The following is a 12,579-nucleotide window of genomic DNA, read 5'->3' as shown; positions in this document are numbered from 1 at the left end:
GTATTCTGGAAGTCCTGATATAATGGAAGTTCTAGTGAATCTTGAAAGATAAGATAATAGGAAAAGATGGACAACTTCCCAGTTCATTCTATAAGGCCAGTATAGCTGGAAAGGTTTAGATACACACACACAAACAAAACCAGAACTATAGCCTAATTTCACATATTAAAAAAGCAGCAAATATTTTAAATAACAGATTATCAAACAAAATCCATCAGTGTATTAAAAGAAGAATATACTGTAACAAATGAAAGTTTGTCCCAGGAGTGCAGGGATTGTTCAACATTGGGGAATCTGACCAGGCGAGGTGGCTCACACCTGTAATCCTAGTACTCTGGAGACCAGGTCGGGCAGATTGTTTGAACTCAGGAGTTCAAGACCAGCCTGAGCAAGAGCGAGACCCCGTCTCTACCAAAAATAGAAAAAATTAGCTGGGCATGGTGGCGCATGCCTGTAGTCCCAGCTACTCGGGAGGCTGAGGCAGGAGGATTGCTTGAGCCCAGGAGTTTGAGGTTGCTGTGAGCTAGGCTGACGCCACGGCACTCTAGCCCAGGCGACAGAGTGAGACTCCTTCTCAAAACAAAACAAAACATTAGGGAATCTGTTATTTTAATCTATCACACTAATAAAGAGAAAAGATCATATGGTCATCTCCATAAATGCTGAAAAGTGATCTGATAAAATTATACATTCATTCTCTTGATGCATTGGGGTAATTTGTTATATAGCAATAAATAATACAGTAAGCTAGGAATCAATAAAAATTTCCTTAACTTTCTAAAGAATTTTTATCAGAAACCAAAGACAATCATCAAATGTAACAGTGAAGTACACGAGATATTTATGTATATATATAATATATATATACCCAATCTATTAGCTTCCATGAATACCAACAGTAACTAATTAGAACACATAATAGAAAAAATACCATTCACAATAGCAAATAAATAAATCTATAAAATCCCTAGGAATTTACAAGATATGTGAGATACTTCTCTGTAGAAAACTATAAAATTCCATCGAGGGCTATAAGAAAGCTTGAGTGAATCAAAGTCATATCCTGTTCCTGGATGGGTAGAGTAAATATGGTAAAAATGGCATTTTGATCCCAACTTAGTCAAAAGGTTCCATGCATGTTAAAATTTCAATGGTATTTTCTTTGGGAGTTGGGCAATTGGATTTTAAAGTTCATTTGGAAGAATAAATGCCCATGAATTACTAGGAAAATTTTGAAAAGGAAGAATGAGGAGACTTGCTCTGTTAGATAAAAAAAAAAAAACTAACCATAAAGCTACAATAATTGCAGATGTTATGTCATCATAGAAATAGAGGAATACATAAATGAAACAAAATAGAGAGTTTAGAAACAAACTCATATTCATATGGGAATTTAATTTATGCCAAAGAAGACATTTCAAATCAATGGGGAGTCAGTAAATGGGATAAGACTATTGGCTACACATTGGGAGAAAAATTAAGTTCAATTCCTACCATATACAAAAACAAATATAAAAAAATACAACTGTAAAAGTACCAGAAGAAAATCCAGAATATTTTTATAATATTAGGGTGGAGAAGGCCTTTCTGAGCATGACTTAAAAACCCAGAAGCTATAAAATAAAGAGTAATAATTTTGGCTATATTAATATTAGAAACTTCTGTAGGGATAAAGATACTATACTTAAAGTTAAAACATAAACAATGGGCTAGGAGAAAGTATTTGCTACGTAGATAACAGGCAAAAGATTAATATCTCTTTCTATATCTATATCATCTCCTGGAAATCAATAAGGAAAAGATATACAACCCATTTAAAATGGAGAAATAACATGATTTAACAATTCAGGGGAGAAACAGATAATTAGCTAATAAATGAGAGAGGATGTTCAAGCTTACTAATAGTTAAAGAAATGATCATGCTCTACGTAGGTGTTAAAAAAATAGAAATATAACTAAAACAACAATAAAGAACTATTTTTAGGTACCAAAATTAAAAAGATTGGAAGAGTTATGGGGAAAGAGAACATCTTAGATGCCTTGTTTGGAGTACAAATTGGTACAATTTTTGGGGGGCAAATTTGTCAGTTACTTCCAGAGTCTTAAATATATGTATTCTTCGAAGCTAAGAACCATATCGTGGAGGTAGATTTCTCTAAGCTTTTACTACTAGAAAGATCCAAACTTGGCCAGCCAGAGGCCTTTTCTAAAACATCCCAATCCGAACTGCAAACATAAGCCAGATGGTGCAACTCTTTATCACATGCCCTTGTAGGATGTCATTCTCTACCAACTCTTAATTAAAAGGTTGCATCTCAAAAGAGAAGGAAAGAAGAAGATTCAAAAAAAAAAAAAATATTGCATGATATATGCTTCTCAAAATAAAGACAGGATTATATGAGTAGGAATAATCTTTATTTGTAGCCAGTCTATAAAAATGTTAAAGCAATGGAAATAACTTTTATCTGCACTTTAAACAAAATGTGCATTCCTTTGGCTCAGCAGTTAAACTTTCAGGACTCTATCCTTCAACAATACTTCCAGACATATGCAAAGATGTTCAGTACAGCATTTCTTGTGACAGCAAAAAATTAAAACAGCTTAAATGTCCATCAGTAGGGAACAGCTTTTAGTCCATGATATACCCATGCTATGGATTACTCTGTAGCAGATCAAAAGAAAAAGATAGATTTCTATATACTGGCATGGCAAGACCTGCAAGACTTGTTACATGGGAAAAGCAAGTTATAGAACAGGGCTTATAGCATGATCCCGTTTGTGTAAAGAAAAGAAAACCCCCATAACAACAATGAAAACACGTTATGCATGCCCTGTCAAAATTGCATAACTGACTTTTTCCTTGGTCCTATTTCCTTGCTTTTAGTAACTCATTTCCCTCCTCTTTTATACCTTTTCTCTGTATCCAGCTATTCAGACCTTGCATTTGCTTTTTTTGTTGTTTGTTTTTTGAGACAGTCTCACTCTGTTGCCAGGGCTAGAGTGCCGTGGTGTCAACCTAGCTCACAGCAACCTCAAACTTCTGGGCTCAAGCAATCCTCCTGCCTCAGCCTCCTGATTAGCTGGGACTACAGGCATGCACCACCATGCCCGGCTAATTTTTTCTATATGTTTTTAGTTGGCCAATTAATTTCTTTCTATTTTTAGTAGAGACAGGGTCTTGCTCTTGCTCAGGCTAGTTTTGAACTCCTGACCTTGAGTGATCCTCCCGCCTCGGCCTCCCAGAGTTCTAGGTTTACAGGCGTGAGCCACCATGCCCGGCCTGCATTTGCTTTTAATAACTAGCTCAGATACCACCTCATTCATTCAGCAAGTAGTTTGTCTTGCCTGCTTTAGGTTAGACCTTATGCTGACCCTTAGTGGCATATTGGAATGAATTGTATCTGGTCCTACTGTCAAGGGAGCTCAGCTCTAGAAGGAAGAGAGACACATAGACAATAACAACATAGTGTGGTTTGGGATAGGACAGAAGCAGGCTCAGAAGGCTGCCATCCAGGGGGCACTTAACCCCATCTCAGAGTCAGAGAGGGCTTCCTACAAGAGGGGACATTTGTATTGACTCGTTAAAAAGTAATAGCTTCCTGCTCCACCAGAAATGGTCTTGTCACTTTCTGGCTCTTCCAAGCAGGATGACCTTGTAGGGGAAAACATAGTTGAGTTAGTACTTTTATTCAAGTCCAAGTTCTGCCACTTACCAACTCTGATTTGGGGCAAGTCATTTAGCATCTGAGCCTCTGTTTACTCATCTGTGTAATGGGGCTAATGCCTACTTACCTGTCAGGGCTGTCTTTAGGATTGGAGTCACTCCTGGGTGACTGAGATCTAGAAGAGTAGGGACTACCTGTGTCTTGATTTCCTCCTAGCCAAGTGTGAAGTGTGTAGCATAGGATTAGATTGGGTCTAAAAGCTGTACATGTCTGGGAGTGGTTCTGGATCAAAGGATGAGCATGACCATAGCAGAGCTTTGGGATGAGGATAGTATATGGCTGAGAATAGTACATGGACTGGAGGGGATTGCATCATAAGAACAAAGAGACAGGTGCCTGGTCTTGGCATGAATGTGATACAGGAAGGAAAATGAGAGTAGGTGGTCTCGGGAAATGGATTCAAGTAGGGAATTCTGGCCCTGGTTCTTGTTCCTCTTCTGCTTATGTCATTTCCTAATCTCATAGTCCAGGGTGGCAAGGCATGGTGGACCACTACTTACCATGGCATTTTCAAACCCAACTCTGTCATTCACTAGCTAGGTGATCTTGAACAACTCACTTTACATCTCTGAGCCTAGTTGTTAAAAAGGACACAATACCACGAATGTTATGAGGTTTATTTACTGAGGAGTAGATGAGATCGTTCAGTTGAATGCATTCGGAATTTGCCTTGCTGAGTGCCTGGCACATAACAGATACTCAAGGAAGAGTAGCTGTTATTGTATTCACTTGTAGACACTTACAGAATACTGCTGTGGCCAAGGTCTATGCTAGGTGATGGTTCTTGCTCTCCATGAGTTCCCCTTCAGTTGGGGAGACTGAGAAGACATGTGACAGAGAACACTGGGGGGCTGTGGAAACCCAGAGGAAGGGATCCAGCCTGGTCTAGGGCTGGTACAGGTCAACTCAGCCTAATACCTGAGTCTTAAAGGATAAATAAGAGTTATCGGGCCGGGCGCTGTGGCTCACGCCTGTAATCCTAGCTCTTGGGAGGCGAGGCGGGCGGATTGCTCAAGGTCAGGAGTTCAAAACCAGCCTGAGCAAGAGCGAGACCCCGTCTCTACTATAAATAGAAAGAAATTAATTGGCCAACTGATATATATATAAAAAATTAGCCGGGCATGGTGGCGCATGCCTGTAGTCCCAGCTACCTGGGAGGCTGAGGCAGAAGGATCACTCCAGCCCAGGAGTTTGAGGTTGCTGTGAGCTAGGCTGACGCCACGGCACTCACTCTAGCCTGGGCAACAAAGCGAGACTCTGTCTCAAAAAAAAAAAAAAAAAAAAAAAAGAGTTATCCAGGGACAGAAGGGTGAAGTATGGAAGAGCATCCCAGGCAGAAGGAATATCATGTGCAAAGGTACCTAGATGTTATTGGGAAGGACCAGAGGTTCTTGACCTGGGGTACATGGGCCCCAGATGGGCTTCATGAGGCCCATAAACATCCTGAAATTGAATAGAAAATACTGCATGTGTATACCTATGTGCATTTTTTTGTGGAGGAGATGGTCCATGGCTTTCATTAAATGTATAAAGGGGTTTGTGTGCCCCCCAAAAAGGTTGAGAACCAGTGTTGTTGGTAACAAAGTATCATGTGAATGGATTCTAAATAGGATATTAATTTGGTAAAATTTGTGTTTTAGAAACATCACATTAGTCGTCAGTACGAAAAAAGGGTTTTGTGCATGTTGACCAGCTGGAAGGCCTAAACTGAGGTATTGGCATAGAAGGAATGGATTCGAGCAGGGCTACTGTGTTACGTGACTCCAGTGAACACCATTCATATAGAAGCATTTTAATTTCAAATTATGGAGTTCAAATCCTTTCAGAGTTATTAACTAGATAGACTCACTAGCAGTGTTAGGTGATATAAACTGTTGTGGATGTAGAAGGCGAGCAAAAGGGAGGAGGCAAAGATGAGTTAACGTTGAAGACGGCCAGAGGGACATGAGTCCAGGCCAGGGTAATGGTGTAGGAATACTCACCCAGCATCCAAAGTCCTTGGTTTCAGACATAATTACTAACTTACATCCTACCCCTGGTTCTCAGAGATCCTCAGTGATACCAGAGACACTTATTTCCCTGTGGATTTTGGAGAGGAATTAATTCTGGCTTGTGAGTCAGGTCAAGTTTCCCGACGAAAGTAGTGTTTCAGCTAGTCATTCAAAGTCTGTGAAGATTTCAAGAGCCGGAGATGGAGGAAGATGCACTAAGTGTGTGCACAAAGGCCTGGAGATGAGGAAGGGTGAAACCAGACATTGGAGGGTGCAGAGGGTAGACATGCCTCAAACAGCTGTCTGGGGAGTTCAGCATTTTTATTTTTATTTTTTGGTGGACAACTGGAGAGCCATGAGTAGTTCTTGAGTAGGAAAAGTGACATGATTGAATTAGCATTTTAGAAGAAGGAAGGGAGACTAGGGAGGAGACTGTTGCAATAATCCAAAAGAGAGAGAAGCCAAGGTAGTGGCAGTGGGAACAGAGCAGAGGAGATGGATTTGAGAGGTGATTGGGGTGAAGAGAGGCTGGAGACAGAGACTGAAGAGATGATGGGGGTGGGGGAGGAAGTAGAGGTGACTGAGGCTGGAGTTCACAGTAAGTTGGAGTGTTCAGGCCTGGCCATGGATTCATTCATTCAATGAATATTTATCGAGTGTCAGGCATTGTGCCAAGCATTAGGGGAACGGCACTGAACAAAACAGATGCTCATCCTGATGGTTCTTACAGTGGGTGAGACAGATAATAAACAAACAACTAAACATATAGAATGTGTCTGATGTTGATAAATGCTATAAGAAAAATAAGCCCGGGCACGGTAGCTCACACCTGTAATCCTAGCACTCTGGGAGGCTGAGGCGGGCCTAGGCCTGGGCCTAGCACTCTGGGAGGCCTAGCACTCTAGGAGGCCATGCCAGTACTCCTAGCACTCTGGGAGGATTGCTCAGGTCAGGAGTTCAAAACCAGCCTGAGCGAGACGCCGTCTCTACTAAAAATAGAAAGAAATTAATTGGCCAACTAAAAAAAAAAAAAAAAAAATATATATATATATATATATAAATTAGCCGGGCATGGTGGCGCGTGCCTGTAGTCCCAGCTACTCGGGAGGCTGAGGCAGAAGGATTGCTTGAGCCCAGGAGTTTGAGGTTGCTGTGAGCTAGGCTGACGCCACGGCACTCTAGCCCAGGCAACAGAGTGAAACTAAGGAAGGAGGGAAGGAAGGAAGGAAGGAAGGAAGGAAGGAAGGAAGGAAGGAAGGAAGGAGGGAGGGAGGGAGGGAGGGAGGGAGGGAGGGAGGGAGGGAGGGAGGAAGGAAGGAAAGCTTTTGTGAGGGAGTAGAGAATGTCAGGGTGCTTTTTGAGAGGGATGCCCTCTCAAATGAGGTCATGTTTGAACAGAGACTTGAAGGGGTTAAGGGAGTGAGCCATGTACCTAGCTGGGGGATGATGTTCCAGACAGAAGGAGCATCAGGTGCAAAAGCCCCAAGGCAAGAGTTTGCCTGGTATGTTTGAGGAGCAGCACAGAGACCAGTGTCTCTGTGAGATGAAGTAGCAGGGGCCAGATCATGCACAGTCTTTCAGAGCTATTTAGAAGGTAGAATCAGCAGGATTTGGTGAATGGCTTGCTAAGGGAGCAGGAAGAATCTAGGGTGACTCCCAGATGCATTTTGGGCTCAGGTGACTGTGTGAATGGCAATACCTTTCACTAAGGTGCGAGATGCAGGAGGACAGGTTTGCAGTGGTGAGAGGCTGAGTCAGAGATCTAGAGATCTACGAGATCTGAAGGCCTGAAGAGCTGTCCTGGTGGAGCTGTCCAGCAAGCATGAGGCTTGATAAGTCTGAGACCTGGGAGAGAGAGCTGTGCTGGAGCAAGCCACACCTGAAATCATGAAGAGGCATGAGATCACTGAAAAAGAGGATGGAATGAAAGAGAAGAGGACCAGAGCAGAACTGGGAAGGGGAAACTACCATGTAAGGAATGGGCAGAGGAAGAAATGGGGGGTGGTCAGAGAAGTGGGAGGAAAAGCAGCGGGGATGCAGAGGAAGGAAAGGGCCAGGCAGAGGAGGGCTTCGTTAAGAGTGTCAAATGTTGCAGCTGAGGGGAGTAAGCTGAGGGTGGAAGAGAGTCTATTGGCTTTAACCACCAGGAGGGCCTGGGTGACTTTCCTCAGAACAGCTTCTGTGGAGTGGTGGGCGCATGAAGCAGATTGCAGTGGGTCGAAGAGCTTGTGGGAGGTACTGAAGCAAAGCGGAGATGGCCAGTGTAGACGAGTTTCTCAGGAAGCTTAGCTGTGAAGAGGAGAGAGGGACAGCGGGGGGGATGTGGGGGAAGATAGAGGGTTTTTATTCCCAGATGGGAGAGACTTGAGCCTCTATAAATGTTGATAGGAAGAAGGCAACAGAGGGGGAGAGGTTGAAAATACAGAAGGGAGAGGGGATGATTGCTGTGGAGTAGGTAGCAGGGTTGGGCTCCAGAGCCCAGGTGGAGAGACTGGCTGTTAATGGTATTGGGGTCCCTCCCTTACGGAGAAGGAAAGCAGTGGCAGTGGTGAGGGTATGAGGGCATTGGGGGGATTGGTGAAAGAAACGCTTCAGTAGAGTTTAAAACAACAGATGAAGAGCCTTGACCAAGGGCGGGGATGCTGGAGCTGGGAGGAAGCAAAGAATTCTTCTGGCTAGGAGTCAGAGCTAGGGAGGACTTCCTGCAGGAAGCAGCATTTGAGCTAGGCCATGGAATTCAGAGAGGATTTCAGTAGGGAAAGATCTGTGCAGAAGGAAGAATATTCTAAGTGGAAGAGGCAGAATCAGCAGACGCAGAGGTGTGAAAAGGCTGAGCGTGCCAATGGAATAAGGGAAAAGCTAGTTTAATGAAGGCCAGGTGTGAGTGAGTAGGATGACATTGATCCCACAGATAATGGCAGTCATAATAATAGTTACTGTGTATTAAGCACCAGACATACCCTGTGGCAGGTGCTTTACATACCTGAATTCATTTCATCCCACCACACCCTGCAGAATAGGTATGTCCTCAATGTGAAGATAAGGAATCTGAGTCCCAGAATGGTGAAGAAGCTAGTAGGTGATGGGACTGGAATTGAAATCCAGGTCTGTGTGACTCCAGAGCCCGTGCCTTTTCTATGGGTGCCAGGCTCTATGATGGAGGAGCCTTGAATGCCAACTTGAGACGCCTGAGCTTTATCCAGGTGGCAATGGGGAGCCAGGATGGGTGTCTGAGCAGAGATTCAGGCTCAAGGGTGGGCTTTAGGAAGGCTCATGTGGTATAAGAGGGGAGGGGAGAAGAAATCTGGAGGTGACTGCAATGTCAGGGGCAGAGGTAGCATGGCTTGGCCTGGATAAGTGGGGAGTGAGCAGTGGCACTGGATTATCACCTGTTCCTCATGACAGCCTTGAGAGGTATGGATTTTTCTTCTCTTTTTATGGATGAGGAATGGGAGACTCAGAAAGAGAAGGCTGCTTGCCCAGGACTTGAGCCCTGGTGCACGTGATTTTGCTGACTCAGTCTGTGGAACAATGTGTCAGGGGGAGCTGAGTCTGAGAAAGGTGTGTACGTGTGTGCGCATGTGCGCGTGTGCTTGTCTGTTGGTTGGACAGAAGTGCCTTTCCTTCCCTCGCCTATCTGCTTTCCTTCCCATCTCTTCCCAATCCTCCAGTCTCCTGGAGTCCATGATTACTGCATCCCCTAAGCCAACGGGTCTAGGAATGAGGGTGTTACTGTTTCCTTTGCTGTCCCCAGAAGATCAGCCTTTTCATTTCCAAGGCACCTGGTCCCCTCCCAGCCCTACTATCTGTCCATCCATCCCATGAAACTGTAGCCCAGCTCAGCAGTACCCTGGAGATAGGTGCTTCTTCCTATAGTGGCTCTTCCTCCCAGCTATGGCTGCTTCTGGGTGGGCAGGTGGCCGCCTTGGGAATTAGATTCAGTTCACAAGCAGTTAACAATAATCGCCACCATGTTCCCAGTGCTGTTGTTTGCCAGGCACTTGATGTGTGTTTTAGTCCTTACAACAGTCCTGGGGGGTTGGCATCATAAGCCCCATATTTACAGGTGAGGAAACTGAGTCTCCTAGAGCCTGGGGGCACATAGCCTGGAAGCACTTGTAGAGCTGGGATTTGAACCCAGGTCTGTTTGCTTCCAAAGCTGTGGCCTTTCCCTACTCCATTTCTAAGCATCCTCCTATTTTTCTGACCCTGAGCCTTCAGGAAATACAAATCTTTGTTCTTCAAGGGCAGGGTGGACTTTTAGAGGTAGCACCAAGCTTACCCAAAGGACCTGGTGAGATGAGTCTGAGACCTGGGTTCAAATCCTGACTCTCTCACTTGCCCACCTATGTGACCTTGAGCAGGTTATCTAACCTGTCGGAGCTTTAATTCCTACATCTCTAAAACGCTACTTTCAGAGTTGTTGTAGGGTTAAATGAGATGATGTATGCAAAGTACCAGCATAGAGCAGGTTGCTATTATTTATATTAAAATGAAGGTTGGTCACCTATCAGGCTTGGAAAGGGAGTTTATATACTCTGGGGGTGACCTTAAGACTGAGCCCAGGCTGGGTGTGGGGAGGGTTGTCTCAGAAGGGGACCAGCAACAGGCTCTTTGGAGACTGGGTTGGGTGTGGCCCTGGATAATTTGTCACACTGGCCTCCCCACTCCCACCCTCATTCTAGCCCCACCTTCTGGTTCCTTCAGCCCTTCATGTATCTCCCCTGCTCTGCAAACTAATGCCTCTGCCTCTCTCTGTCACCCACCTGCCTGTGGCCTCTACCCTGCCCTTCCTGGCCCCAGGGAAGAGGAGGAGGAGGAGGAGACTGAGGAAGAGGAAGAGGAAGACGCTCACCAGTTCTGCTGTCCAGCCTCCGAGTGCAGCAGTCCCTCCTCTCGGTAACTGAGAGGACAAGGGCCATTTTCTATGCAGAAGCAAAAGCCTTAACCAGCCCCTCCCTGCCTGGCCCCTGCTGATCCCCCATGGGACCCTGTCCCCTGCTTCAGGAACCAGATGGGCAAGCATCGTGCCCCTTCCTCCCCTGACCTCCTTCTTGGAATTCCCACCCCCACTACTGTCTCCACTGGACTTCAGTCCTTGACTTAGAAAGAGCTGGAGCCCTAGGTCTCACTAAAATGTGGGAGAAGCAGAGCTTGGAGCTTGAAGCTTGGAACCTGGACCCTCCCCGCACCCACACTCCCACTTCCCAGGCACCCTGGAGCCTGCCACTCCTGGAGAGGTCTCCAAATGACATCCCAAAGACCTACCTCTGTCCTCTGTGAGCACAAACAGAGATGCAGGGTGCCTAGGGCTTAGAGGACCAGACGGGGGCAGGACTCAGCCTACCGAGTTCCCCGTCGTTCTTTCCCTTGCTATGGCCATTGCTGCCATCTCCACTGCTTAAAGGCCTTGCCTCATGCCCCCTGCCACTCCCGTAGTGCTCTGTAAATGTGATCAAGAGAAAAAGGCCTCTCAGAGTATGTGTTGCTGTGTACAAAGGAATTTCCATCAATAAAAGCTGATCTCTTCTCTCTGTCTGATGTATATTCCACCCAGCCTTCACTTCCCTCTCCCCATCCCACCAGGGCCTTGTCTCCTTTCCTACCCAGAGCTGGGAAGAGGGGCTGGGAGAGAGAGTAGAGTTTGATTTGTGGTATTGTCAACACCTAAGAGGCACTAAATAAATCCATGAATGGCTCCCAACATGGGCAGTTCTATTGCCTTCCTCAGCCCATTAGCTTGAGGCAGTATGAGCTGGCTCACCCTGGACATGTTTGACCTCTCTGACACATAGTTTCCCCATCTGCAAAAATGAAGAGGGAGGTTGGACCAGAGGGTCTCCAAGGGCTCTTTAACTCTGACCTTCTATGAATCTGAGATGCTACAGTTTTAAGAAACTGATTATGTGAATTTAAGATACAATGAGTCAGTGACACATTCCATGCAATTCTGTGAGTTTTATTCCTACAATGCTGTGATTTTTGGATTCTCCAATCCTGTGGTTTTAAAATTTCATGATTCTACCATTTAAACAAATTTCGATGATATGATTTTAATATTCTGTGATAGTAAGATTTCTTGATCCTACACTTTTAAGATTCTGATTCTACAACTTTAGGGATCTCTGAATCTGAGAGGAAGCCATTTCCTCCAGATGCAATGACCCTAAATATCCCCTGCACCTGGCCAGAAGCTGGTTCTAAGACTCCCTGGAGGCTGGCAGCAGGAGGGTAGAAGATGTCCTTTATGGGTTTGTAGGACCCACAACTTCCATGATGTGTCTATGTTAGGAGCACAGCCAGGAGCCCCCAAATTGGGCTCATACACTGGTTTTCCCTCTCTCAGCCTTTGGCATTAGACAAATCTGAGTTTATCTTCTGGTTCTGCCACTTACTGTCTTGAGCAAGTCTTTTCTTCTCCTTGAGCTTTATTTTCCTCCTGAGAATAGTGAGGATATATCTACCTCTCTGGGTTATCATGAAGATTAGCAAGAAAGAACTCAAGAAGCCCAGCATAGGGGCTGGTGCATGGTTGGGCAAGTGTGCTGTGATTGGTGGCTCTTGTTTTGATTAAGGCCCAGGTGAGAGTCCTTCCTCTCCTTTCTTTCCTCCCTTCCTTCAGCATCCCCATCGCATTGAACCTGTAGTTTTTCCAGAACCTCACCTCCTTCCCTCACTCATTGCTTCACTCAGTCACTCAACTCATTCACTCATTCAAAGTCTCATTTATTTCTCTCTTCCCTCCCTCCCTCCCTCCCTCCCTCCCTCCCTCCCTCCCTCCCTCCCTCCCTCTTCCTTTCTCTCTTATTTACTCTTCCTTATTTTACTCAACAAAGCACTGCTTGAGCACCTACTGGGTGCAA

General features: G+C 45.1%; 1 protein-coding gene across 8 annotated transcripts in view; it reads left to right on the top strand.

Moving 5' to 3' along the window:
• Positions 1-12,579, top strand: part of IQSEC2 (IQ motif and Sec7 domain ArfGEF 2) — an 85,607-nt gene that overhangs the window by 42,221 nt on the left and 30,807 nt on the right. Inside the window, exon 3 of one of the 8 annotated variants that reach the window (XM_012746617.3) lies at positions 10,520-12,430. The exons of the other annotated variants lie outside the window; for them this stretch is intronic. Coding sequence (XP_012602071.1) covers positions 10,520-10,619 — 100 coding nt within the window. The 3' untranslated portion in view covers positions 10,620-12,430. Of the gene's footprint in view, positions 1-10,519; positions 12,431-12,579 lie in introns of those variants that run through there. 8 annotated transcript variants of the gene reach the window in all.

The sequence above is a fragment of the Microcebus murinus genome, unplaced genomic scaffold (genome assembly GCF_040939455.1).
Source record: "Microcebus murinus isolate Inina unplaced genomic scaffold, M.murinus_Inina_mat1.0 scaf008_hap2_Mmur4.0, whole genome shotgun sequence".
Classification (NCBI taxonomy): domain Eukaryota; kingdom Metazoa; phylum Chordata; class Mammalia; order Primates; family Cheirogaleidae; genus Microcebus; species Microcebus murinus.
Note: the sequence above shows the minus strand (reverse complement) of the source record. Positions and strands in the feature narration are given on the sequence as shown.